The following is a 27,995-nucleotide window of genomic DNA, read 5'->3' as shown; positions in this document are numbered from 1 at the left end:
TAGAGAGAAAAGGGCTTTACTTGGCGGCTTTGGGCTTACAAGATCGTTGGTGAACAATCAGTCTGTCTGGCAGGAAGGTACGCCCACAAACATTACAGGGAACCAACTGGCTCTGGGCACTTGTCCAAGCAGCTTCATTTAAAGCATCAAGATCATAGAAGCCTTTGGCTGGAAAGTTAAAGGGAAAAAGCAAAAGGAAAAAAAGGGAAAAAAATACCAAAAACAAAAAGGAAAGAAAAAGGTAAAATGAATCAGTTTTTATTAGGGAGAACCATATTCTACTTTCTATGGAAAATATTTTCAGGAAATACCTGTTCACTGAGTATTTTAAACAAATCATATTACTTTTGCCTCCAAAAAAGAAAGGGCTGCTCGCTCTTTCAAGGGTTGAGTAAAGTTAGCTGGGAATCAGACAGAGGTTTTCACTCTTTGGATTTTAAAAAGGAAAGACATTGTTTTACATGTTATGATATGCATTCTTCACTAATTATTAACATCTTTGCATATACATCATTATTTTGCAAATATAACTTTTGGCCTTCTTTCAGTTGACTCTAAATATAAGCTTACAAAGGGGAATCAGCATGTATTTGTATTTTCCTTTTCTGTAATTCTTCAGTGGAATGTTTTTAGAAGCCAAGACTGACAGTTGAGAGTGAATTTAAGATGAATTGTATCTTAAAAACTTATCATCTCTTCATGGTCATAAACTCAGATATTCTTTAAGTAATCAAAGTGGAGAATGCAAACAGAATAATCTGACAAAAAGATGTGTCCTTAAGAAAATAACAAAGACAGATGAGAAATGTATAATCTTCATTGGCAGAGCATGGGGAAAAAAGCATATGGCTTTATTTTAGAGAAACAATGTGGGATTTAGCTTTAATAAACCTTAGTTAAAATAGAATGACTTTAGTACATTAAACTGACTATATCTTAGAACCACTGAAAATAGGCCCCCAAAATGTAACAAGGCACTCAGAAACATATTACTTAGTTTTTATCTTTGGCACAGCATAGATTACTTCGTTAAAGCTTAGGCAATTCACATACTATTTCTATCTAATGGTTCACACAACCACAGTGAATCTTAAATTTTTTAACATATCTGCTCCTAATTCTTACTTTTCTGCTCCATGGGAATTTAAATCCCAGCAAAATCTAGTATTTCTTCTTTGGATATAGCAAACGTCACTGTCTATGTGGGATATGAATGTGTATTTTGAGTGCTTTGAAAAATGAGAAAAGAATGATGCTGACTTTCTCGTTACTCATATGAGTTTTAAAATGAATTCAAAAATTCCAGAGTAGTCATTGACTCTCACTTGAAGGTGATTCATCACATTTCTAAGTGTTTTTGCATAGGGCTTTGATTTCAGATCAGGAAGAGGGGTTAGTTGAACCCTATGACTACAATGAGTTCATGAGATAAAAATGGTAATGTGAAATATTTTTACCTAGAGAAGAAGGGCATCTTCAGAGATAAATAACGTGGGACTGAGAGGAAGACAATGCAGTTATAGGACCTATCTTTTCCATCTGTAGGCAGTAACAGAATGGTGAACCACCAGGGCTTTCAGACTAATCGTTCCTCTTACTTCTAGCCTTCTGGTAGTTATGGTCAAGCAGAGAAAGTGATAAAGATCAGAAGGGAAGGAAACAGATTTTGACACCAAGTGAGAAATGCTGGAAAGAGAGTTTCAATGAAATAAACAACCTGTTTGTGGAAAATTCTCTAATTTCAGTAGCTGGTTGTTTTCATCTTCAGCTCTTTTCCCACCTGTATGTAAAGCCCTCTTTTTGGCAAGGACTGTGAACAGCTAGGATCTAGCAGGATCTAGAATTTATCATACAATCTAGGATCTACTTTGTAGGTTGTTATAAAACTCTCCTTGTGTCACATCTCTGACACAAGTGCTTTGGACTAATTGACATTAAATGACCCCCCAAGGTACTTTTCAGCATTGCAAATCTATGGTTACATAGGACAACGGATAAATTGAAAGATACTCCTCTTAAAACCAACATTGTCCTATGAGATGGTTTAGGGGATCTACTGAGAAAATGACAATGGTAAAAATATGATAAGTCTGAGCTTGCATGGCAAAAATATTTTCTTAACTATTCTCATACCCTAAATGAATAAGCATGAGGCTTTGTGATGAGGCCAAACATGGCAGTGTAGTTTCAGTTTCATTTGGTTTGCACCAGGCTTTACAAATGATTAAATGCAAAAAAATCTGGAAACTTAAAATAGATGTCTGGATTTCTAGTTTGTTTTGTGTTATTGAAAGATATGAGTACATTGGACTAAATTTCTTAATGATAACACCAGCTGGAACTGGGCAGCGGCCTGTCTCCTTTAGAGTGATCTGATGCTCCACACCTCATCGTAGTCCTTACTTCCCCTTTGTTGTACACACAGACCAGTTTACTCAATGTCATAACCTGACTAGTGGACCTGGTGAAAATTCAAGTTTGGTACCCCTGCTCTGTGAACACCAAGACACATTCATATTTGGAAACATGACTTTGGATGTTCCCAAAGGTTTTTTTTAAGTTTCATATTTTTTTAAGTTTTATTTATTTTTATTTTAAAAATATTTTATTATTTATTTTACATTCAAAGGGTTTGATGATATATGAAGGAAACTTTTGGGAAATAGAGCAAATTCCTATAGGTCTCTCTCATGCACAGTGTTGCCAGGACAGTGTCTTTATGTCTCAGCATCGGAAGATAATACTTTGGATAGGCATTCCAGAACTGTTTTTCTTATTTGTCTTTAACCAAAGCAGGAAATGTTGCTGATTTTGGTCGTTTGAACAAGTAAAAAAAGAAAATACTTCTGCTCTTATTAGTTTACAGAGAAAAGTCTCCCCTTATACACTCAAATCTTTTTTCTAGGAACTTACCAGTAATGGTCCTGACTTCTGGTTTTTTAGGTACTGGTCTCCTTAACTCTTTAGGCAACAAGTTGTTTTCATTATGCCATTTTTTCAGACATTGTGGCTCATGAATGCTAATAGATTTTGTTCCATATTCACGACCACAAATGTAGCAAACAACTGTTGGTGGACGCCGTATCATTGCTGGCTGTAAGTAACATAAAATAAATCATGAGTGAACTCCCATTCACAATTGCTACAAAGAGAATAAAATACCTAGGAATACAACTTACAAGGGATGTGAAGGGCTTCTTCAAGGAGAACTACAAACCACTGCTCAGGGAAATAAGAGAGGACACAAACAAATGGAAAAACATTCCATGCTCATGGATAGGAAGAATCAATATCGTGAAAACGGCCATACTACACAAAGTAATTTATAGATTCAATGCTATCCCCATCAAGCTACCATTGACTTTCCTCACAGAATTAGAAAAAACTACTTTATATTTTATACTGAACCAAAAAAGAGCTCATATAACTAAGACAATCCTAAGCAAAAAGAAGAACAAAACTGGAAGCAGCATGCCACCTGTCTTCAAGATTACAGTAACCAAAACATGGTACTGGTACCAAAACAGCTGTATAGACCAATGGAACAGAATAGAGGCCTCAGAAATAATGCCACACATCTACAACCATCTGATCTTTGACAAACCTGACAAAAACAAGCAATGGGGAAAGGATTCCCTATTCAAGAAATGGTATTAGGAAAACTGGCTAGCCATATGCAGAAAACTGAAACTGGACCCCTTCCTTACACCTTATACAAAAATTAATTCAAGATGGATTAAAGACTTAAATGTCAAACCTAAAACCATAAAAACCCTAGAAGAAAACCTAGGCAACACCATTCAGGACATAGGCATGAGCAAAGACTTCAGGACTAAAACACCAAAAGCAATGGCAAGAAAAGCCAAAATTGACAAATGGGATATAATTAAACTAAAGAGCTTCTGTCCAGCAAAAGAAACTATCATCAGAGTGAACAGGCAACCTACAGAATGGGAGGAAATTTTTGTAATCTATCTATCTGACAAAGGGCTAATATCCAGAATCTACAAGGAACCTAAACAAATTTACAAGAAAAAAACAAGCAAATTTACAAGAAAAAAACAAACAACCCCATCAAAAAGTGGGCAAGGGATATGAATAGACATTTCTCAAAAGAAGACATTTCTGCAGCCCAAAAACGTGAAAAAAAGCTCATCATCACCGGTCATTAGATAAACGCAAATCTAAACCACAATGAGATACTATCTCATGGCAGTTAGAATGGTGATCATTAAAAAGTCAGGAAACAACAGATGCTGGAGAGGATGTGGAGAGTGTAAATTAGTTCAACCATTGTGGAAGACAGTGTGGTGATTCTTCAAGGATCTAGAACCAGAAATACCATTTACTCAGCAACCCCATTACTGGGTATATACCCAAAGGATTATAAATCATTCTATGATAAAGACACATGCACATGTATGCTTATTGCAGCAATATGCACAATAGCAAAGACTTGGAACCAACCCTGATGTCCATCAATGATAGACTAGATTAAGAAAATGTGGCACATATACACCATGGAATACTATACAACCTTAAAAAGGATAAGTTCATGTCCTTTGCAGGGACATGGATGAAGCTGGAAACCATCATTGTCAGCAAACTAACACAGGAACAGAAAACCAAACACCCCCTGTTATCACTCATAAGTGGGAGTTGAACAATGAGAACACATGGATATAGGGAGGGGAGCATCACATGCTGGGACCTATTGGGGATGGTGGGCTAGAAATACCTAATGTAGTTAAAGGGTTGATAGGTGCAGCAAACCACTATGGTACGTGTATACCTATGTAACAAACCTGCACATTCTGCACATGTATCCCAGAACTTGAAGTATAATTAAAAAAAAAAAAGAAAAAAAAATCTGTTAGATAAAGCTTAGATTTGGAAATCATAGTTTAAAATTATATCACATTTAAGTTAACTGGAAAATCAATGTGATTAAAAAAAATCCCCACTAGTCAGGTGATGTTATCTTTTTGGCAATTAAAAGATTAAACTATATTATTTGAGTACTTGGGATTGGGGTGAGGACATGGGCTTCGGAGGAAATAAAAAAGAGCTAACCAGAATTCTTCATATCGATACTATATAAATTATATTTTCTCATTTAATAAATATTGATCGATTGCCTTCTGACTATTATATCCAAGTTACTATGCTGGGAGAATACAAAGATAAATCAGGTATAACTACTCTTCTCAATAACACCAGGCTCTAGTACACCCATATATCTGAGAGGAAAAGTAATAAATGTCAGTGGAAAGTTTATAACAGACATTGTTAACACTATTATGCCTGCCCACATTGGAATCATGTCAACAACTTTCTACTGCAAGCACTTGTGATTCTTTGCTTTTTTTGATCGGGAGGAGGCTCTGCCCACAGCAGAGCAGCTCATCAATTGCAGATGAGACTCAGCGAATACATATCCAGCTTCCTCACCAAGGTTGATTCCATATAGTCTTCCAGAAGTCCCCAGAGTGACTGGACCACAGTCACTTGTTAACACACTAGCTGGGCTTTGTTCTCTTCACTGTCTCTCTTCCTATTCCTTTACTGGGGTATCCTGAGATCACCTCCCAAATAAACTACTTGAACTAAAATTCTTAGTTTTCTTGTTCTTAGGAAGAACCAAATCTACAGGAGAGTTAAGGATAAGATGCAATAGGGAAATTCGGTTTCTGTCTAAGATACAGAAAAGCAGAAGAATCATTGCTTCCACCTAAACAATGAGAACAAATTGAATAGCTTACAGAATCATAATTTTTGAGTCCATTGGAGACTCAAAGTTGCAAGATAAATAGATGAACTAAAAGGCCTACCTAAGTTTGAAGATAGATCAATAGTACCAAGAAAAAGCCTCCAAGCTCCAAACTTTATATGAGACAAAATTGTCTGCCACAAGAAAAGGGCAGAGTAGCTGAGCGTAAGCACCTCTAAGGGGCAGGCACGCAGGGACCATCTGTGTATACTCTCCTACCCACCAAGTCTTACACCCAGTAATAGGAGGTAACAATCTGACATTGGGGAGAGGACTGGGGATTGACAGAAGCCTCTACCATTTTAGGAACACATGACCTGTCTAAATCTGAGGATAGAGCTATAGAAAAGCATTGCACAGAGTACAAATAAAATTTATAAATCCAAAAAGGTAATTTAGGGAAGGAGAAAAACATTTTGTTCTGGATCTGTTGAGTTTGACATAATTGTAGAATTTAAATAAATAAATCCAGCCAAAACAGGAAATACAGGCCTGCAAATTCAGTATTCATTTATTTCAGAGCTATTCACACAGAAAAAAAAATGTTTAAAACCATGTAAATTCTATAAATAGGAGTATGTAAAGAATATATGGAGAAAAATTATTGGGAGAATATTTATAGTAGGGATATTGGACACGGGAAATTATAGCCAGAAAACACAGAGAAAGGTTCAAATTTGCAGTTAAAGAAACAGGGCATGCAGACAAAAGATTCCATTCAGAATTCTGGAAACATTTCTGGTTTCCAGAAATATGGTATCATCAACCCTGTCAGATGCTACAAAGAATAATGAGGGGCTGAGAAAAGGCTATTAGATGGAGTTATCAGTGGATTCCATAGCAGGAACTTTGAGAGATTAGTTCCAAAGGAGTGGTAATGGTAAAGGCTAAATTGTTAGGAGTTAAAAGTTATGTCAAGGAGGAGAACAACATACTTTCAAAAACTTGCAGAAAAGAAACTTGAGAGATAAGCAAAGTAGAAGAAAGGTTTGTTTTGTTGTTGTTTATAGGATAGGGATACCTTAGGTAGAGAGGAAAAGATTATAGGTCCCCAATGAAATAGGATAATTAAAAATCACAGAGGAGGCAGTAGAAGATGAGATTAAGGGCATAATTGGAGGTGTTAGCCTCTGAGAAAAGGGAAAAAAGGAAAGCTAGAGAAAGGGAAAAGGTGTTTGCAGAGAAGTGAGGAATTGGTGGAGCTCACATACATGGACTTAGTCTTCTAAGTATGAGGCAAAGTGATCTTCAGAGAATGAAGAGATTTGAATTCTGGGAAATAGAATAGTGAAAGATGCTGGGATTATGCACCCTGGGGAATGTAGTAATGATTCAATTAGGGAAGAATATTCACTGAATAATGGAAAAGACCTAGTTACCTGAAGCTGCAAGAAATTTTGTTGGAATTAAATGACTTTTTTTCAATATACTCTTTAGTAGCACCAGGTGGCATTAAAACAGAAACAAATTAAGCTGATTGTGTGGTCTCCTTTGGGGAAATAAAACTAGGTAGATGTATATGTCATATAATCAGCCTACTTTTAACTATAACTATTGGGACTTTCACCTTGCACAGAGCAACATCAAAACCAGAAAGAAACACATTTATGATTTCTGCTTACCAGACATAAAAAGAGATGTTAGGTGAATAAATCCACAGTTACATAGACCAAGCAAAAAGGGAAAATAAAGTGACTCCCTGGATGATTGAAGTTTTTATAAAAAGAGTATTATTTGAAGTGGAATATTTTATTCTATTATTCTATACTAACTTATGCCAATAAACTGTCTACATTTATCAAAATAACTAAATAGCTGTTTATCCTTCTTTTCTTAGCCATATGGTGGGTTCTAACAATTTAAAAGTGACATTAAAAATATTTGAGAAATTCAAGAAAGACCTAACAGAAAGTACAAAGCATAAGCAAAAATTTTCAAGACATTTAAATGTTTCTTACTACTTTTTTACATGTTTATTTACTGGAAAGGTTAATTAAATGCAGATTTTTTAGTTTAAAATGAAAAGTTATTCTTTTTACTTTGAAAATAGTGAATTTAATAAAATTCCACATGGAAAGTATGAGCCAAATCCAGTATTTAACCAAGCATATAAGCAAAATAAATGGCATGGGTCATAAATGAAGACATTTGTGTCACCGTGTCAGAAGATTTCCTCTGGAAGGAAAGTTAGAAGAAAACAGGCAGACACAGAGGTCAGAAGACATCTACCAAACAACGGAAAGGGATGGGGGGAAAATTAATACCATAAAAAGACGAAGATGGTCTATATTATATTTTCTAAAGCTTGTCCCATGCTCTGTATTTGTGGTTGAACTTCCGTTGAACCTGCAATATACTCCATATTCTTATGTTTTGAGCATCTTACTCCTAAGCCATGCTCTAGTGAAGCACAAACAACCCAGCCACAGCGGAAGAGAAAAATACATCCACATGGGTCTGAACAGAGATAAGAAAACCTATTTTATTTTTCACTGATTTTACAATTGTCAGTCTGAAACTTCCAGGGAAAGCTGAGCAATCTCCAACTTGTGGTTATTGCCACTGCCCCAGCTGCCAAGGTTTTCCTGTTTGGCCTCTTTTTCCAGTCCAGGGTTTTCCTATTTGGCCTTTTTCAGATAGAAGTGGATCTGTGGGGGATGGAAAGAAGGAACAGAAAGAAGGGACTGTAGCTCTGGCAGGACCAGCAGAAGGCTCCCTCTTAGCAAATGCGCAGGCTGTAGCTTTCAGTGGCATGGCATAACAGAGTAAGGAGGGCAGTGGAAGGGTGGCTGAGGAGGTTATGTGAGGGCAGGGGGCCCTGTCTATGGAGGCCCTTGCCAGGACCAGCCAACTTCAGGAAAGTGTTATCAAAGGAAGGCAAAGAGGAAGTTGGTAAGTCTGAGGTTGCTGAAGAGCAAAGAATTAGGTCAACAGTTTTCCTGTAACGTTTCAGATAATATTTTGCTGGTGTGGCATTACTTTTCGAACATCAAGGTAAAAGACATTTTTTACAAAAAGTTAATCACTAAATCTATGTAAGTGTGCATAAAAGTCTGTCAGGGCTCATCACAATTTTGTTTTGGTCCTCTCAGTTTCCTGGGAAAGTTGATTTAGGCTAGATATAGGCAGGCACTTGAACACTTTAGGGAAAGCTTTTAACTTGAATCCACTAACTTTTCATATGCTTTCAATTATTTTGCTGGCCACTATTGGAATTATCATATTATTTTCCACACAGCATCTTTTTCTTTCTGTTAATGTCTTTTCTCTGTCAGGAACACTTCATGTTCAATGTTTTAGGCCAGGTTTGTGTAACACACAGGGAAGTGGATATTTAACTACTTTTATCCTAATTATTGTATATATCACCTGGCATCCATCCATTCATTGTTACTGTTTGAAATAGTCATAGTATCACTATTGAAGCAGGGGAGAAAGATTAAGGACCAAGAAAAGAGACTGATTTGTTGGAGAACCTTAAGAGAGGTTTGGATAAAAGAGGAATGGACATAGTTGTTTCAGAAAACCAAGACTAGAATACCTATATTTCAGATAGGTTCAAATTTCTCTAGATGACCTCTCTGATAGTACAGGCTAGAAGGAAACCACTGTGAAATACACAATTCAATAACTAACAGAGTTTGCAGAAAGAACTATGACAACTGGTCAGAAGGAAAAAAATATTCCTAGCACTAAATTTATTGCATGAATTTATGAATTTTAATAAAAGATGTAATGAAAACTAAAATGGAAGTCATTACTAGCAGTTTTACAAAATATCAGAAACACTCCACATTTGTTTATTTCTTTTCTTTTCTTTTTTCTGAGATGGAGTCTCACTCTGTCGCCGAGGCTGGAGTGCAGTGGCGCGATCTCTGCTCACTGCAAGCTCTGCCTCCCGGGTTCACGCCATTCTCCTGCCTTGGTCTCCTGAGTAGCTGGGTCTGCAGGCGCCCGCTACCACGCCTGGCTTTTTTTGCATTTTTAGTAGAGATGGGGTTTCACTGTGATAGCCAGGATGGCCTCTATCTCCTGACCTCATGATCTCTCTGCCTCGGCCTCCCGAAGTGCTGGAATTACAGGTGTGAGCCACCACTCCCAGCCCACATTTGTTCACTTCTTATACTAATTATACAGAAGATATGAAGTGATAACTTATAGTGTGAAAGCATAGTTCTGTGATGTTATTTACAGGGGAGTTCAGAGAATGTGATCCAAGCATCACCTTATGAAACAGAAATTGGTAAGAAATGTTTATGGAGCAATAGTCTTTGAAAATCTGATTAGTGTCACAGTGATCTCCCCAGAAAAATGCATATGTATACAGAATTGTGGATATGGTTTCAATTGATTGGTAGATTCCCTAAAACTCATATATTAGCCCCAGGAAGTGAGCTACTGGGCCTTTAGCCAGAGCCAAACTTTTTCTTCCAATAGATAATTCGTTGCTAAAGGGGCCATTTGGCACTGTTTAAATGGCTCAGAAAGTTCTGAGTTGAAGCATTCAAGAGCTTATAAAATACACCATATCTGGCTTTAGGGTGATTCTAAGCACTGTTTTGCCTAGAATAGTCTTATTATTTACCTGTTGTCTTTGCTAATATTAATAGCTCTTCTTTTACTCTCTAAAATGTCCCTGTATAATAAATACATGATATAGCCACTCTACCTCTGATTCTCTTTGAAAAACATTAGTTAATACAAGAAATCAAGGATGAAACAACAAAAAAGCTAAAAAATATAGAGATTGTGACTAAAGGAGTGGCAATTAATCCACTTAAATCATGGGAGGCAAAATAACTATAGAAATTGTAGAGGCTGTGCCCAGTGGCTCTTACCTGTAATCCCAGCACTTTGGGAGGTCAAGGAGGGTAGATTGCTTGAGCCCAAGAGTTTGAGACCAGCCTGAGCCTGAGCAATACAGTGAGACCCCATCTCTACAAAAAATGTAAAAAATAGCTGGGCATGGTAGCACATGCCTATAGTTCCCAGCTACTAGTAGCCTGAAGTGGGAGGACCACCTGAGCCCGGGAAGTTGCGGCTGCAGCGAGCTGTGATTGTGCCATTGCACTCCAGTGTGAGCATCAGTGTGAGACTCTGTCTCAAAAAAAAAAAAAAATTATAGAGAAGAGAATATAAAATTATCAAAATTAGTAGGGGAAGGAGCAGTACAAAGAAGTTAATGACATTAAATTCCTCAGTTTTCATGTGAAACAGTCAATTGAAGCAGTGTAAAATTAAAATTTGAAGTTAATGTTTTGCAAATCCTTGAATAATTACTTTTTTTTCAACTTTAGTAGGTCCTTTTAAAAACTAAACTTTTAGTGAAGAAATATTATCTTGAAGTTCAGCAAAATTATTAGTTTCACTTTGGTGTCTTTTTGTCAAATGCAAGTAAATTAAATTTATCTCTACTAATAATCTCACTTATATGAAAACATATACATGTCTACTTATGTATGTCTGTGTACACAGATGCCTGGAATGATATCCACTAAGGTCAAATTAGAGGAGTCTGGGGTAATTTTTATACTTTCCTAATGGCTTGAATTTTAAAATGAATTTGTATCATTTTTATAATAAAATAATAAAAAAAGAGTATCAGCTCTGGAGTCAAAAGTTAATCTGGATTGGGTAGTAAAATCAGTCTTAAAGGTAAAATAATGCAGACTGAATTACTTTCTGAAAATTCCTGAAATAACTCATAAAAGATATTCCAAGATTATGTATATAACATAGTTTAGTATTATAACAAACTAGTAGTTGGAATTAGAGTTAGTATTAGGAATGAATACAGTTTTGCATAGCATAAAATTACAAGGCTGTGGCATAATAAGAAATGCATATTTGGTCTCTGCACCTACTTCCTGACACAGACCTCTCAAAATCCTTGTAACTTCTTGAGTGATAGGGTTGATAGGGGCTTTTAAAATTGTGTTTGGTCCTTTTCCCGTTTCTGAAACAAGAGCTTCTAAGACTTTTGGAATCCCCGGGAGTGATGAGTGTCTTTTTGTATGCTAATGAATGACTGGTGGCTGGGACCCGTAGACAGCTTAAAGATTAAGGCTGGTTGCCAGAATGACCAAGGCCTGAGAGGGCTGGAAATTTCTGCCCTACTTGCTGACCTCTGAGGAGGGAAGAGGGGATGGGGATTGAGATAATCACTAATGTTCAGTGATTCAATCAATTATTTTTATGTAATGGAAGCTCCATAGAAACTCCAAATGAAGAGTTTCAGATAGCTTCAAGCTTGGCAAATCCATTGAGGTGCTGGGAGGGTGGTGGCCCCAAAGGCTACAGAAGCTCCACACTACCCCCAACCCCATACCTTGTCCTATGTACCTATTCATCTGACTGTTCATCTGTAATCATTTATAGTAAACTGGTAACATAAATAACACGATAAAATGTTTCCCTGAGTTTTGTGAGCTGTTAGAGCAAATTATTAAGCATGAAGGCAGGATCATGGGAAATTCAGTTTTTAACCAAGTTGACAGAAGTGTGAGTAACCTGACTTCCCAGTAGTTGTGATTGGCTTCTGAAGCTGGGGGGCAGTCTTGTGAGACTGAGCCCTCAACTTGTGAGGTCTGCGCTAACTCTGGGACAACACTCAGTTGTCTGGAGAACTGGAGAACTGGTTGTTGCTGTAGGGGTAAAAATCCACACATTTGGTGTCAGAAATGTTGTCAATAGAAAACATTTTCCTTTTAAATACAAAATAAAAATACTTATAGTACTTTAAGTTGCATTATTCCAATACTATTTTATTTTGCTAATTGTTTGTAGTTGAGTACATATCAGTTAAATACTTGTATGGCAAAACATAATTGAAATCCTAGAATTCTGCTCCATTACTTTAAAAAGCAGTAACAAATGTCTGGAAAAATAATCTGAGAACAAGATTTAGCCTGAGTCCATTTCCACCATAAGATAATCCTAAATGCAACTCTTACAGATATTTTAATTTTGTCTAGGCTGTTTCCCGCGCCTGAACGCATTAGTCAAAAAATGAACTCACAAGCAACTAAGTGGGGCTGTGTGGTACTAGTCATCTTATTTTGAAAAGTGGCGGTCAAAAGGATAATTTGGTGGATGGATGAACCAGGCCATCCTTTGGATCCTGTATTGCCCATTCTAGATGGATTGACATATCGCCATATAATTTTCATCTTCTCAACTATCTCCGCCCCCACCTCACTTGACTGTTTTGTGCAAACTTGGCCTATCTAACATGATCTCAGTAATTTTATGGTTCTCTGTGGCTACAGAGTAAAGTCTAACACTTCATGCAGACTTCAGCCATGGCCAATCTTAGCCCCACGAAACACATCTTTGAGCCACACCAAACTGGACACTATTCCCCAAGCTAGAGGCCACAGTCCTCAACTTTGCTGTCTCCATGCCTTCATTCATCTACTTCCTCCAGCACCAAGCTGGAGGTTGTGGGGAATCCCAATCCTTAACTCTCTGTAGTTATGGAGGCAAACATATAAACTATTAATTTACAAGTCAAAAGGTGTAAGTATCATGATATGGGGACATAGTGCCACAGGAGTCTGAAGCAGGAAGAAAAGGAAGTGTTTTGATCAGAAGCCAATGAAGTGGATAATATCTGAAGTGGGTTTATTGAATGGTAGAACTGTACTGGAGAGAGGAGAACTCCTTTAGGCAAGCTGCTAAACAACATGACCTTTTCAACAACTGTTTAATAGTACTGTAGTATGTGAACATGAAAGCCCTAATGCCCATAATGGAAACAAGAAGTCTGCTTAGAGGAAGTATACAAGTGAAGATCAATCTGTTCCACATAGGATGGAAACACGAGTGGTTAGACCTTGAGAAAATAGTTGAAGGTCGTGACCTTTTCTAAGTGTCTCCCCTGGCCCTCTGTCTTTCCACCTTAGTCCAGATCCCAGACTTCATCCTCCTGTCAGAATAGTTGGGTAGAGATTTGACAAATAACACTGAAAGGAAGGACTTTCTATAATAAGAGAGCTGCATCAGTCAAGTTAAGGTGTTATGTTGTTTTGGATAGAGAGAGGGCAATTTTGGGGATTGTGTTGAGCCCTGAATATAAGGATGTGGACTTCATATCTTTGAGACATAATCAGATTAAGAAATGGGCAAGATGGGACAATTTAGAATTTTTATACACTAAACCATCTTGGTTTTCCCATATTGGAGAAATGCAAATTGGTTCTGTCTGCACTAAAGTTCTGAAGTCACAATAAAAAAACATGAATTTGGCCAGGTGTGGTGGCTCACGCCTGTCATCCCAGCACTTTGGGAGGCCGAGGTGGGCAGATCGCCTGAGGTCAGGAGTTCAAGACCAGCCTGGCCAACGTGATGAAACTTTATCTCTACAAAAATACAAAAATTAGCTGGGCATGATGGTGGGTGCCTGTAATCCCAGCTATTAGGGAGGCTGAGGCTCCAGCCTGGGAAACAGAGTGAGACTCTGTCTCAAAAAAACAAAAAACATAAAATAAAACAAAACACGAATGCAACTGGAAACATCCATAAATAGAGCAAGAAAGTTGAATACAGTCATTCAATGCTCTATTACTGAGCAATAAAAAAGAACGACTGCTACTTGCACCAGTGGATGAAACTCAGAATCATTATGCTGAAAGAAACCAAACACAAGAATACACATGACATGATTGTATTTATATAAAATCCAGACTAATCTGTAGATTAGTGGTTGCCTGGAGGCTAGAAGTGGAAGGTGATAAAGAAATATAAGACATTTTGGAAGGTAATGAAAATGTTCTATGTCTTGGTTATGGTGGTGGTATAATAGGTTTCTAAAACCATCAAAATTCATTGAATTGCTCATGTTTAATGGATGCAGTTTATTGTTTGCAAATTATTTCTCAATAAGGCTGATTTAAAAACACTCGTGCAGATACAGTTTAGTGGAGTATTTTTGCATTGCCATGCTCATGAAATGCAGTCAGTTGAAAGTCAGCATTACACATTGTAAAAGAAATTCCAGAATCAAGTAATGTATTTTAGTTATTTTTTGCCGGGACCTAGGGAATATTTCAAATGATTTCTATTCTAAACTCTTTAATTTGTCTCCCAAGAAGTTTTCCTAGTTCAAAAAACAAAGCATATAACCACAAAAGAAAACAAATAAAAACATCAAATTAGAAAATGTTTTATCAAGACTTTTTTTTCAGGACATTACATTTTTTGTAGGACAAAGTCCATTAAGAAGCAACCCTATTTACATAAGATTCTTCAAGAAAAACTCAACCCTAGAGTTTCAGTACCTGAGCCCTGTAGCCAGAGATGAATAACATAAAAGCAGGACTGTCCCTTTGCACCCACGTGCATGGCATCTTGTCTGTTTGAAACATAACCGACCAGTTTCTTGGCTAGCCATACGTAGAAAGCTGAAACTGGATCCCTTCCTTACACCTTATACAAAAATTAATTCAAGATGGATTAAAGACTTAAATGTCAGACCTAAAACCATAAAAACCCTGGAAGAAAACCTAGGCAATACCATTCAGGACATAGGCATGGGCAAGGACTTCATGTCTAAAACACCAAAAGCAATGGCAACACAAGCCAAAATTGAGAAATGGGATCTAATTAAACTGACAGTGTGGCGATTCCTAAAGGATCTAGAGCTAGAAATACCATTTGACCCAGTCATCTGATTACTGGGTATATACCCAAAGGGTTATAAATCATGCTGCTATAAAGACACATGCACACATATGTTTACTGCGGCACTATTCACAATAGCAAAGACTTGGAACCAACCCAAATGTCCATCAATGATAGACTGGATTAAGAAAATGTGGCACATATACACCATGGAATACTATGCAGCCATAAAAAAGGACGAGTTCATGTCCTTTGTAGGGACATGGATGAAGCTGGAAACCATCATTCTAAGCAAACTGTTGCAAGGACAGAAAACCAAACACTGCACGTTCTCACTCATAGGTGGGAATTGAACAATGAGAACACCTGGACACAGGGTGGAGAACATCACACACCGGGGTCTGTCGTGGGGTGGGAGGAGTGGGGAGGGACAGCATTAGGAGATATACCTAATGTAAATGACGAGTTAATGGGTGCAGCACACCAACATGGCACATGTATACATATGTAACAAACCTGCATGTTGTGCACATGTACCCTGGAACTTAAAGTTTAATAATAATAAAATAGAGACATAACTGACCAGTTTCTTATCTTCCAACATATGAGGAACTTCAAGGTTTATTAGTATATAAGTGTGTGTGTGTGTGTGTGTGTGTGTATACGCACAAAACACATAAATTCAGTTAGTCTTCATCTACAGTTGATTTTAGGGATACTGAAAGGCTCCCCTTGTGTCACACTATTTATTCCTTTATATTTTCCTTGTGCTTGCCCTTGTCTACTCTCCAGCCTACAATTATTTTCTTTAGGGTCATTCAGCTCGGAAAGCGAGAGCTGAGAACTTTGGCTCTAGAAGGGCACAGAAACAATTACCCATCTGCTACCAGGGAATAGAGGAAGCCTCCTGCAATCACACATTGGAAGGCAGTAATTTGCTGGATTTATTTGTAACCATTACAAAAACACTCTGCTTTTTTGATGAGGTCATTTTAGTGGGCCTTTGCCAAAAAGCCACATCAAAATGTAAACTATGTTACTACTAAATATGTCTGCAAATGAAATGCCTGTGTCCTCCCAAGTAACATGCTTTGTATATTACTTGGAAATATTTTTTTAAATGCAGAAAGTTTAATGGTCTTTTTTATTTTTGTAGGTTGCATCATCCCTACATCAAACCTACATTTTGTAGATTGCATCATCCCTACATCAAAACAGCCATGTTCCCAGTGTTCATTTGAGATTATTCATTAACCTAAGAGTCAAAGAGAACTCAGGGAACCCAGAGGTAAGAGAATATCCTGTAAGGCAAATAGCCCCTGTAAGCCTGAACCACGACTTGGAGCAAATCAGAAAAAAGGCACTCCTACCTTCAGACACTTTCCAACCATACGGTTGTAATCACTAATCTGTAATAAGACAAGTCACAACATGTAGAATTAAAAAAATGGTGACCGCGGGGGAGATAGACAGGAAAATCCTTACCCTGTCTCACAACTGGGCCTAGAACTGGCCGTATATGTCAATGTGTACTTTGTCTCTCAGATGGAGTGTGACTGGTAACCGGTACAGTATGCTAGTCCACAAATATCTGGGATGAATCAGATGCTTTTCAATTTCAAAAGCCAACGAAACAATAGGATTCTAGATTTTGATACTGCATTTCCATTGTGAGCAGAAATAAACCAGAGACATCTGCTGGAAACACATCTGAGACCCACACTAAATGGAAATGCATGTGGAGGAAAGGGCTGTCCCTCGCTAGGTGATTTAATTGAAGCCCAGATATTGTTGCTCAGAAGTATTTTCTGATTACTGACAATGTGTCAGGGACTGTGCTGGGTACAGAACTGAGAACTAGCCCTAACAGTGGAAATGACTATCTTGAACTCACTACTTTATTTACTTTCTTTTCTTTTTGCCCCTTTCGTCTCAATCCAATCCCTTTATTTAGAAAATATTTTTTAGCTTTGTCCAAAGCTCTATCTCTGAGACAGTATCAGGTTGACAGATCCCTATTTGGCACGTGCTGAGCCCATTCATTTGAAATTACTCAAGATACAGGGTCAGGGTGAGAAGGGGACCTGTTGAGTGGAGGAAGCATCCTGACTTCTCTGCCCACTAACATGTTTGAAGTCAGACTGATTAATTTTGAAAACTACTCTCCAGATGTGCAGCCTCTCTAGCATCCTTGACTTTTGGTCCTTAAAAATTATTAGAAGGTTTGGCTCCAAGATGTCTGATCCAGAAGAATAGCTTCATTGTTCCAGAGACTCCCACAGGTGATCCACATGGTAGTTGGCTGCTGGGGTGAGTTACCCTATGCTCAGGTACGAAGTGTGTATGCCCCTGGTCCCTGCACACAGCTGTCGCACAAACATGTTGCTTCTTCAGCATCCGCAGCTGTCTTCTCCTGGCCCAGGCCTGGGTCTTTACAGCATCTCACCCGGACTACCCAATGGTACTGCCTCCTCTCGGCTTTATGCTCTGGATTTCAGGTTGCAAGCGGATGGACCAACAGTCATTTTAATCAACAGCATGTTTTAATTGGCCAGGACAATGTTCTTAAAAGTTTTAAATGTGAATATCTTTAGGTGAGGCTGACTCTCCAGTATACCACAAGCTCTACCACTCCCCGTTGCCCTCTATGCAGCCTGTTCTGCCCCTGAAAGCATTTGAGCTTGTGACTCTGAGCTGCCTATTTTTCCAATTCCTCTCCTCAGTCATATCGCCAATAAAAAGTATTTTCCTTATATCTCATGTCTAAGAAATGAATGTGCCAATGACTAAAAAGGGTTTGTCACCTATCAAGGGAATTTTTGTATTTTAGCTGAGATCTCCTATAGAGTCAGTGTTTTCACTCAAAAGCTGAATCATTGACTGAGGAATTAAAACAAAACTTGCCAGGTAGTAGGATAGTAGGAAAGGTACTTTAGAGGAAAAAAAAAAAAAAAAGCATAGTGACACAGAGATTGTCACATTGAAGCTTCCTTGTTCTTTTTGAATTTAAGCACGACGACGATTACAACAGAACTTGACAGGAGGCTTGAAGCCTATCCTTAGGCAAAAGAAACTGTACTTTAAGGCATGAGACTGATTTCCAAGACGCTGTGCACACAGTGAGCATGGGTAATCCTTGAGTCACTTACTCTCTGGGGGATTTTTGCTTTCCCTGTTCCCAGCTGGATCCCAGGCTGTCAAAAACAGGGCACATTTTGCCAAGATCTGAGGGAATTATGTGATTGTGTAGATATTTGAATGTGTGTCATTCCATCAACGAGTGTTTCTCTTTCTCCATGATAAAATTAAACTAAAAATTTGGACCTTAGCTTCTGTTTTAGATTTTCTACACTCCAGATTCCTTCCATTAAGCCAAATAATTGAGATTTCTGTGGTAAGTGCACAGGGCATATCATAGAATGCAGGAAGTTTGGATGGAGGAAGTAAGAGTGAGCGTTCTCCTCCCTCCATACTTGATGAAAAAGGCTAAAACCTCTTTTATAAATCCTTATGTATATTGCAATATTAAACATGTCTGACCAAGTGGCATAATGGCAGCTAATTACCAGCATTTACTAAGTAACAGGCCCTGTACTAAACACTTTGCGTGCTTTATTTCATTTATTCTCATAATAACCCTCTGGGCAGAGCTCAGTGCCCCTACTTTATAAACCAGGAAACTGAAGCACACAGTGATTACTAAGTGGAAAAGTTGGTTTCTATTGCAGAGAGTTGGGTCTTCTGTAAAGTGGGCAGGGAGAAGCCCACAGATAAAGTTTTGTCAAGCACCATCCCAGGTCCTTTGCAGGCATCCTCTCATTTCAACCTCTCATGATGGAAACTGAGACTTGGGGAGGTTAAGTAACTTGTTCAAAGATATTTGATTTAATTGTGCATCTATGATCTGAATCCAGGTCTGTCTGATTCCAGTTGCTTCTAAAAACATGGGAGATACAGTCATCAGTGGTCAGTGGGGTATCATGCCCTGCCTTACATGTCCAGAGTCAGCCATTGGACAGGACTGGGGAAAAACTAGCAAAACTCCCGCCTTTGCTCTCCCAACTATCTCGAAAGTTTATTCCTTTGGGTCAAACATTACTTTCTCCCAGATAGGTTTTCAGAATGCAAACAGTCCTATGAAAGATGGTTTTCTGTTAAGTTTATAAAATTATCTTGACCCCCTTCCAACAATACCAAGGGGTGGGGGTGGCAGAGGTAGGGAGAGTGCAGAAGGTGCTAAAATGCAAAGGAGATTAGAATATGAGGCGAGGCAACCAGAGACTCATTTCTCCAAATCAGAATCTTGCCTTCAGCCATTTAAAACATAATTTCAACCAACCTGACTGAGTCTGAATGTATACAATTAAGTTTCTACTCTTTTAGTCATGTCCTACATACAAAGTATAAATAGTATTTTAATATATAGGAGTAACTGCATAGTTCAATCCCAAACCTTAACAATTGGAGAGTTTGATTGTTTAGAAACCACTGGTATTTCACATTTACTTCTGGTGTTTTAAACAATTCTCCCCAAATGTCACATCTGGAAGGATCGTTGTTTGAAATTAAATTGTTTTTGGAAATCACTGGATGCCGCGTAAAAGAATTTCCCAATCCGGCCTGTCTATTGGCCAACTAAAAGAGGCTGTTACTTGTGATTTGGAGTTTTGTTTTGCTCCTTTTAACATAAGAAAGATTTGACATTCATTTGAAAATGTTGTTTTTATTAAATTATCTTTATGTATTTATTTTTTAAAAAAGAACTATTGATATTTCAAATGCCTGCTTGACATTTTAGTTATTTAATTGTTAATCTTAAGCTACGAAGCTGAAAAATATAGGTCAAAGAATGAATTCCAAATTAGACTCTAATTTGGTCTAGGTTTCTGAAAGAAACACAATTTCCTAGCTGAAGGTTTTTTTTGTTTGTTTGTTTTTTTAAATTTTCACATTTGAGATAAGAACCGTTTCTGTTTTTGTTTTTCTGATCTTAGAAGAACATAGTTGGAAGGTGAAGTGTTTGAGGTATTGATTAAACGTCTTGCCAAATTCTTGTCTGAAATGACTCTCCTTGAAGAAAATGGTTGGAGAATGTTCTTAGTGTTTGGTTCTTGTGCTCTTCAGTTTGGATACAGGCCTGACTCTTAGGCCAGTTGGCTTCCAGGTCACAGAGTAAAATGGAGAAACAAGGGAAAATGGAGGAAAGACAAGAAACACCCATGGGCTATGGCAGACACTCAACTTGTCCAGTGCATATAATTAAAAAGATGAAAAAAAAAAATGCTCTCTGACCTGAACTTGGACGTTGGGTTTTTTCTAGTGCCTGATTTGTCTACAGCTTACGTGTTAGAGCACATACCGCTCAGGGGTGGAGGCCAAGAAAAGGAGTTTTCCTATAAAAAGAAGACCATCGCCTTGGATAGGCCAGAAAGAATTCTAACTTTAAGATATTTAAAAAAAATTTTCCTATCAGAGTTGACCCCGATCTCTCCTTATCCTTTGCTTCTACTCTCTGCCTCCAATTACTTGAAGTTTTAACATGGGACCAGTGATACCTTTATGTTCCCACCTTCTCTGATTAAAAGTAACTGGGGATATGACAGCAGCATGGGAGACTTTAAAGATGGGATCATGGCATCAGAGCAGGTGCTTGGGCTGAGAATACTGGAAACTTACTGAGTTCCTGGATTTACTAGCCCTTTCTTCAATTTGTAGGTCATTTCTTTCTATGTATAAGACAACCTCATAAAGTAAATGCTACAAAGAGACAAGAGATGTAAGGAAGATGAGCACTGCACAACATAATGGGAGAGAAGAAGATGGAGTCTTAAGTTCTCTCAATTCCCCACCTATCCATAAGGCTGAACTTATGCCTCACATTGAGCACTGAGATTCTGTTTATGGGACAATCACCTCTGTTTCAATAAGGACTCTTTACAGATTGCGTTGCACTACCTTTGTTGGAATTTTAAGAATTTTGGGAGAGACTGTAGTTGTTGACCTTGGAATTTGGATTTTTAAGTACTGGAGCTATATCCATTCGCTCACTATATAACGATTCAGTATCCATGATCACTAGGAAATGTGGATGTACATGTGTTTGGGCTGGAAGCAAGTGATGGGGAAAAAAGGCTTTGAAGACATACGAAATTAAGCTAGATTAACTTTTTGAGAGTATAACTATGTTATGGTTTTTGTTCATTTTAGGCCTAAGTAATATTTGAATTTATAATATGTGATCCTCTCCTCTCACAGAAGTTACAGTCAGTGTTTTTCTTTCTAGAGAAGAAGAAAGCCACATAAAGAAGTGCCAGTGCAAAGAAAGAGCACCTATTTTTGCTTTGGGCTTTGGGCTCTGGGAGATGTAGTTGTATCTATCACAGTCTCTCTACCCAGCAATATGTGATATATAATTACAAGTTAAGGATGAGTTTTTAAATGATTAGACTGTGATTTGTACAGGTGAGTATTATCCTTTAAATTTTTACATTAGAAAGCTATACATCAATTTCACTGATGAGGCTGTTGCTCTAAAATGTGTAACTCTCCCCACCTTCAACACACACATATTCCACACATGTAATACATACACACAAATTCCCTTGGGTTGGCTTCTGGAGCCAACAACGTAGAAGAGAACTGGTCCTGTTACCTTAGTGTTGTGGTTTGTTGACCTGAGAGCCATGGGATCATGGAATGCTGCCCTGATATGCAGGCATGGTTGGCACCAAGGAAAGATGAAGAAGCGGCACAGCAAGTTGGGTATTAGTAGTCCAGCTGTCAGCATCATCAAGGGGTAGTTTGTGAGGTCGAGGCTGGTTTTCATGACATCAGCACAGCTGAGGAGGTGAGCTAGGACCACTGAAGATTATTAAAATGGTTGGATCTACAAGTAGGATCCCACTGAATATTTCATCTACCACCTCCAAAGAAGCGGAGATCACAGAGGGAAAGCATTCTAAAAGACTTAGTCTTGATTTCAGGAGCTCAGTTTAACAGAAGGCATGGAGAGACAAAGGACTAAGAAGGTTCTTAACATTAACTTTTTCTCTCTCTTTATACCTCTCTTTCTCATCTGATAGGCTTGGTAAGATTGCCTGATATTTCATCAAGAAAATATGAGATTCAAGCTAACAGATAGTAGTTACTTTATCTCCCCACTGATAACCTACAGTCTTGCCTTCATCTGTATTAATCATTCTCCTGAAACAAAGAAGTGCCCTCTCCTATCGAAGTCCTTCCTTCCACACACATTGGTGATCCCATCTCCTGGTGCCTATTTTACCTCCAGGTTTTGCACCATCTCTGATCACCTCTCTTGCTTCTTCAACCTCCTTTTCTCCACTGGATCATTATCCTAAGTATTAAAACATAATCTAGAAGCTCCCATCTTTCAAAAATACCTCTCATCCCAATATCTCTATTCCTAGCCTACCTACTATTTCTATTCTAGTCTTCAAAGCCATACTTCTCAAAACACAACCTATCTTTATTCTCCATACACTCTGCAGATCTCACCAGTCCACTATGTTCTTTCCAAGGTTAGCAGCTGCATCCACACTGCCAAATCAAATATTTTTTGGTCCTCATTCTACTCAACCTCTTGGCATAAAACACTGTTTTCAACACCCTTATTTACAACATTTGTTGGATCTCAGTTTTCATGGCACCCTACTCTAGACCTTTCTCTTGCATCTCCAGGCCTTCGTTCTCCAGCTTCGTCCCCTCTAGTCCCTAAATATTGTATCTCAGGACTCAGCCCTGGGCCTGTTTTTCTATGAGTATTCATTCTGATTGCTTTAAATATATGTTAATAATGCATAAATGTATATCCCAGCCCAGTCCTCCCTTCTGAGTTCCAGACTCATAGATTCAGCTTAACTCAAAAATCTCATAAGCATTTTGAATTTGATACGGCCAGAATTAAACTATAGATCTTTTTTTTTTTTTTTTTTTTTTTTTTTTTTTTTTTTTTTGAGTCTTGCTCTGTCACCCAGGCTGGAGTGCAGTGGTGCTTCTTGGCTTGCTGCAAGCTCCGCCTCCCGGGTTCACGCCATTCTCCTGCCTCAGCCTCCCGAGTAGCTGGGACTACAGGCGCCTGCCACCATGCCCGGCTAATATATTTTTTTATTTTTTAGTAGAGATGGGGTTTCACTGTGTTAGCCAGGATGATCTCAATCTCCTGACCTCATGATCCACCCGTCTCGGCCTCCCAAAGTGCTGGGATTACAGGCGTGAGCCACCGTGCCCGGCCTAAACTATAGATCTTACTTCCCCAAATCCAACCCTTCCACAGTATTCTTGATCCTAGAAAATGGCACTACTACTGCAGTTGCTCAAGGTAGAAATCTGGGAGTCATCCTTGACCTTCTTTCTTATCCTCCACATCCCACCTATCACCAAGATCTGCCCATTGTACTTTATCTTTATCTCTGCTACCAACATGATAGGCCAAGCCATCACCAGCTGTCACCTGGGTTCCTGCAGTAACCAAACAACTGATGTCCCTGTGTCCACAGAGAAGCTGGAGGAAACTATGCTACCTCTTCAGCCTCATCCATGTGCCTGTTCCCTCTAGTATTAGGCTCTGGCCACATGTGCACTCTTTCATTTCATTATAAGATCTTCCTTACCTTAGAACCTTCATACATGCTGCCCTTTATCCGAATGTCTTTTTCTCTAACCATTCCCTTCCTCCACATGTTTCCTCTTGGCTAATGCTTTCACACCTTTTATGTCTTAGCTGAAATATCTTCCTCCCGTAGGTTTTCTCTAGCCAAGATCCTGAATGTCTGTCTTCCGCCATTCCACACCGTCATAACACAATTTTAAATTGTATATATTTTTTAAATTCCATACAATTTCCTCAATAGGACTCAAAACTCCATGAGGTCAAGAACTATGCCTATATTTTTATGACTCTATATTTAGTACTTAGTCCAAGGCCTAATGATAAGTATTAGTGAATGAATGGAATTCTGTCCTCTTTTTCCTAACACTCACAGGTTGGCAGGGTAGCAATACCCATTTTTTATATCACTTCTATGCCCCTTTTATAGTGACATGAAAATATATGAATCTGTGGAATTAGACAGAATGACTCTGACAGCCACTTGCGAATCCAGTGTATGACTTTAAGCAAGTTGCTTAACCACAGTCTTCCAACCTAGAAAGTCAGAAAATAATGTTTATCTTATAGTAATATAATGAGAATTAAAATGGCATCATGTATATAAAGTGCTAATCATAAAGTGTTGCAGTTTCAATGGTGGTGTCTCCTCCAAAATTCACAGTGGATCATATTTCCCAGTGCAACAATATTAAGAGGTGTGGTGTTTGTGAGGTGATTAAGTTGTGGGGACACCACCTTTGTGAATGGGCTTCACACCCGTATAAAAGGGCTCAAGGTTAGAAGAGGGAACACCCTTCTCGCATTTCCATCCCTTCCACCACAGCATTTCGCCCCTCTGGAGGATCTAGCAACTAATTACTGTCTTGGAAGTAGAGCATTCCTCACAAGTTCATAAAAATCCTGCTGGTACCTTGATTTTGGACTTCCCAGCCTCCAGAACCATGAAATATAAATTTCTGTTCTTTGTAAATTACCCAGTCTTTGGTATTTTGTTATAGCAACACATATGGACTAAGACATAAAATTATTCAGTAAAAGTTAGTTCCCTGTCTTCCACGCCTTCCCCTAAATTCCAAATTCTTCTTACCCAATAGATACACATGCACACATACAGAATTTGAAAATATGAGAATATCTATCCCGCCCTCCTGGGTTTTTCTGATTATGCTCTTCCTACTGCGAGTTTTGCCTGTAAAGAATAAGATACTTACCCAGAGAAGAACATTTGTAGCTTTAAATCAAATATGTAACTCTAGCACTAAATAACTGGAGTTTATCGAATAAGGGCACCTTCTCCAATACATTTGGGGATATTATTGAGGAAAAAGTCAATAATATGATTTGATAGCGCAGAAGACATTACTTTAAAAGAAAATACCAGATGGCAGCACCAGATGCTGGAGATGTGTCTGATGGGGCTTTAGCTCAAACCTGAGCATTGAGGATGCTGAAAGTAGCTTAAAACTGTGTTCAGAGAGACAATCATTATAGAAAAGATAGTTCCCCCTTAAGAAAAATAATACATATTTTGCAATATAGAATAAGGTTTTAGGAAGAGTGTTTCATAGGTTACAAGTGAAATCCTAGGAAAATAACCCCAAGCCGTAACTAGTAAAAACTTATTAGGCAAAAGTTTCATTTTGATTTATAGTTATATTTAACGAACTCTGTTCTGTTCCAATTAGCTTGAAAGGGCCTAAAGCTAACGAATGAATTACAATCAGCTTCCAAAAACAGACAAAATTTTATCAACTATTAAATGCAATTATTAAAATTTATTCATTCATATTAAAATAAGAATAATTACTTCTATTATTATATTCCTCAGCATAGCTGGGAAAATCATTTACTAAAATAGACATCAAGAATCTCATTGAATAGATATGACATTAAAATTTAAAATGTTAACATACAGTTTGATCCATATTATGAATCACAATTTTATCTGGAATTGACACCACTTTTAAATTTTTGCTAAATTGGGTATTACCCATCCAGGCTTTTTTTTTAGAGGAAAGAAAGGAAGTGTGATGCTGCTCATTACACCATGAAATACATATACACAGTCCCAGGACCGTTCCATCTTTTAAATAAAAATCCACACCGAAGGTTTTATTCCTCTTAAATACTGTTTAGGGTCCTACACAAGTTTCCTGGGAGATCAGGAAGAGTGAGTTCAGTCCTATACTTTGGATGTGAAACAATGAGACAATTCAAGCCAGCATATTAGTTAGAAGGCAATGCAAAATGCCCACTGAGATCTTGGAGCAGAACTTGTCTAATCGGTGTTTGTGTTTAGATTTGACAGAAGGATCAAAGGAGCATCTGTGCCATAAGGGACCTGAGCCAATCTATTTTGGAGAAACATTCCGAGGGAAAGGTAATTCATTCTACCAGTGAAACAGTGACTGTGGGGTCACTGGAGTGAATTGTTTTCCAACTACTATGATCACAGTTCTGAAACTATTTCTCTCACCTGAATTCACTACAAGATTGAACCCCGTGAGAACATAAGGCAAGATAGCTGATTCTAATCTGAAATGAGACCAAGGATTCCAGAGGGAAATCTGAATTGTAAGAAGGAATGTATGAGTGTCACAGGCTGCCAAAAGTCAGCTTTCACAGACAGATGAAATTCTGAAATCTAATAATCATTACAGTAGTGTTCTTTATGGAAAATGAGTAATTCATAGCACTATCTAAAATTTAAATGAAAGAAAGAAAAATATCCATAGGCAGGATCAAATCATAACTAAACTACACAGTGAAGGAAAGGCTTTCTGCTGAAAGCACTATGGAATGGTAAATGTCTCCTCTAAGGAAGGACTAAAGCCCACTGCTTTGAAAGTTCTCATGCTCCCTGGAAGCCTGAGAGTTTTCTCCTTCATAACTAACCCAAGCTTATTTTAAGTCTGGCAGCCAAAGGGACCCTATGTTGGATGACCTTTCTATGCCCTCTACTGAATCTTGTGTGGTCCCCAAATAGGCCAGCACACATCTGACAGTGGTCGGGGCCAATTTCTCATTCACATGTGTGTTCTCAGGCCTGAGAGCAGGGTTGGGTGTGCTCTGACATAGCCATGTCCTCTAGACCACCACCCCCTACTCTTGTCTAAATGCATAAGTCGAGTCACTGAAGGACCATCGCTGGCCTCTCCTGACATTCTCCCCTCCAGATGACCGGGTGAGTCAGGAAGGTGTCTCCTAGGGAAGCTGGGTGCCCAAGCCAGCCACTTGCAGCCATCATGACTGAGTGAGAACATGCTGTGCTCAGCCTGTTGGCTCTACTCTTGAGCACAAAGTATGTGTTATAACAACAAGCACAAGAATCCTGACCACATGCTTCCCTATCTCTAGATCTGTAATGAGAACATTTGAAGTAAATGCATACAATCAAGAAACAGTGCTGTAAGGCAGAAAGTGAACAGAGTTTCTGATTTGTGACCCTGAGACACAGATTCTTATATTCTCTGAATCCAGACCCCACACGTTATGGAAGAAAAGCAATAGACAGAAGATAGGAAAAACAGGTCATGTTTATGAAACCAGCTTGAAGACTATGCCACACTGAGGAGTTTGGTTTTTCATTAGGCAAAGAAACGAGCTGTTTTTTCTTCAATGTTCATCGGAAAACTTGCCCAGCAGCTGTGAGTGACTCTTCAGCTTTCGAATCATTGTCTTGGAATCTTCTAAACCAGCAAGACCATACTCATTTTATTTTAACATAGAATTTAGGAGCAAAGGACTAGACAGTCCTCAAAGTAATAAAATAAAAGAAAGAAAAATCAAATTAGAAACAAAGAATGCCCCTTTCCCAACCAATTACTTTGGTTTAACCTTTTACAATAGCTTGTGTAATCTTAGTTCTCTTTTTTTCCTCTTTCTTCCCTCCCTCCCTCCCTCCCTTCTCTCTCTCTCTCTCCTTCCCTCCTTCCTTCCTTCCTTCCTTCCTTCCTTCCTTCCTTCTTTCTT

The 27,995-nt window shown here is 38.3% G+C and overlaps 1 protein-coding gene across 1 annotated transcript; it reads right to left on the bottom strand.

The window, feature by feature from the left end:
• ZNF475 (zinc finger protein 475) lies at nucleotides 1–22,130 on the bottom strand. Its single transcript, XM_015140642.3, has 3 exons — nucleotides 22,044–22,130; nucleotides 2,914–3,094; nucleotides 1–168 (listed from the first exon to the last, which is right to left on the bottom strand). The coding sequence occupies exons 1-3, from the start codon at nucleotides 22,074–22,076 to the stop codon at nucleotides 17–19; spliced, it is 366 nt and encodes a 121-aa protein (XP_014996128.1). The 5' UTR covers nucleotides 22,077–22,130; the 3' UTR covers nucleotides 1–16.
• Between the last annotated feature and the right edge of the window lie 5,865 nt (nucleotides 22,131–27,995).

The sequence above is a fragment of the Macaca mulatta genome, chromosome 6 (assembly GCF_049350105.2).
Source record: "Macaca mulatta isolate MMU2019108-1 chromosome 6, T2T-MMU8v2.0, whole genome shotgun sequence".
In the NCBI taxonomy this organism is placed as follows: Eukaryota; Metazoa; Chordata; class Mammalia; order Primates; family Cercopithecidae; genus Macaca; species Macaca mulatta.
This window is presented reverse-complemented; position numbering and strand designations above follow the sequence as displayed.

Excerpts from the sequence above, each read along its gene's own strand:
- ZNF475 (XM_015140642.3), bottom strand. The coding sequence starts at position 22,076 with ATGGCTCTCAGGTCAACAAACCACAACACTAAG. Across the intron at positions 3,095-22,043 it reads CAACAAACCACAACACTAAG|CCAGCAATGATACGGCGTCC; the intron begins GTAACAGGACCA and ends TGTTACTTACAG. Across the intron at positions 169-2,913 it reads AGAAGTCAGGACCATTACTG|CCAAAGGCTTCTATGATCTT; the intron begins GTAAGTTCCTAG and ends TTAACTTTCCAG.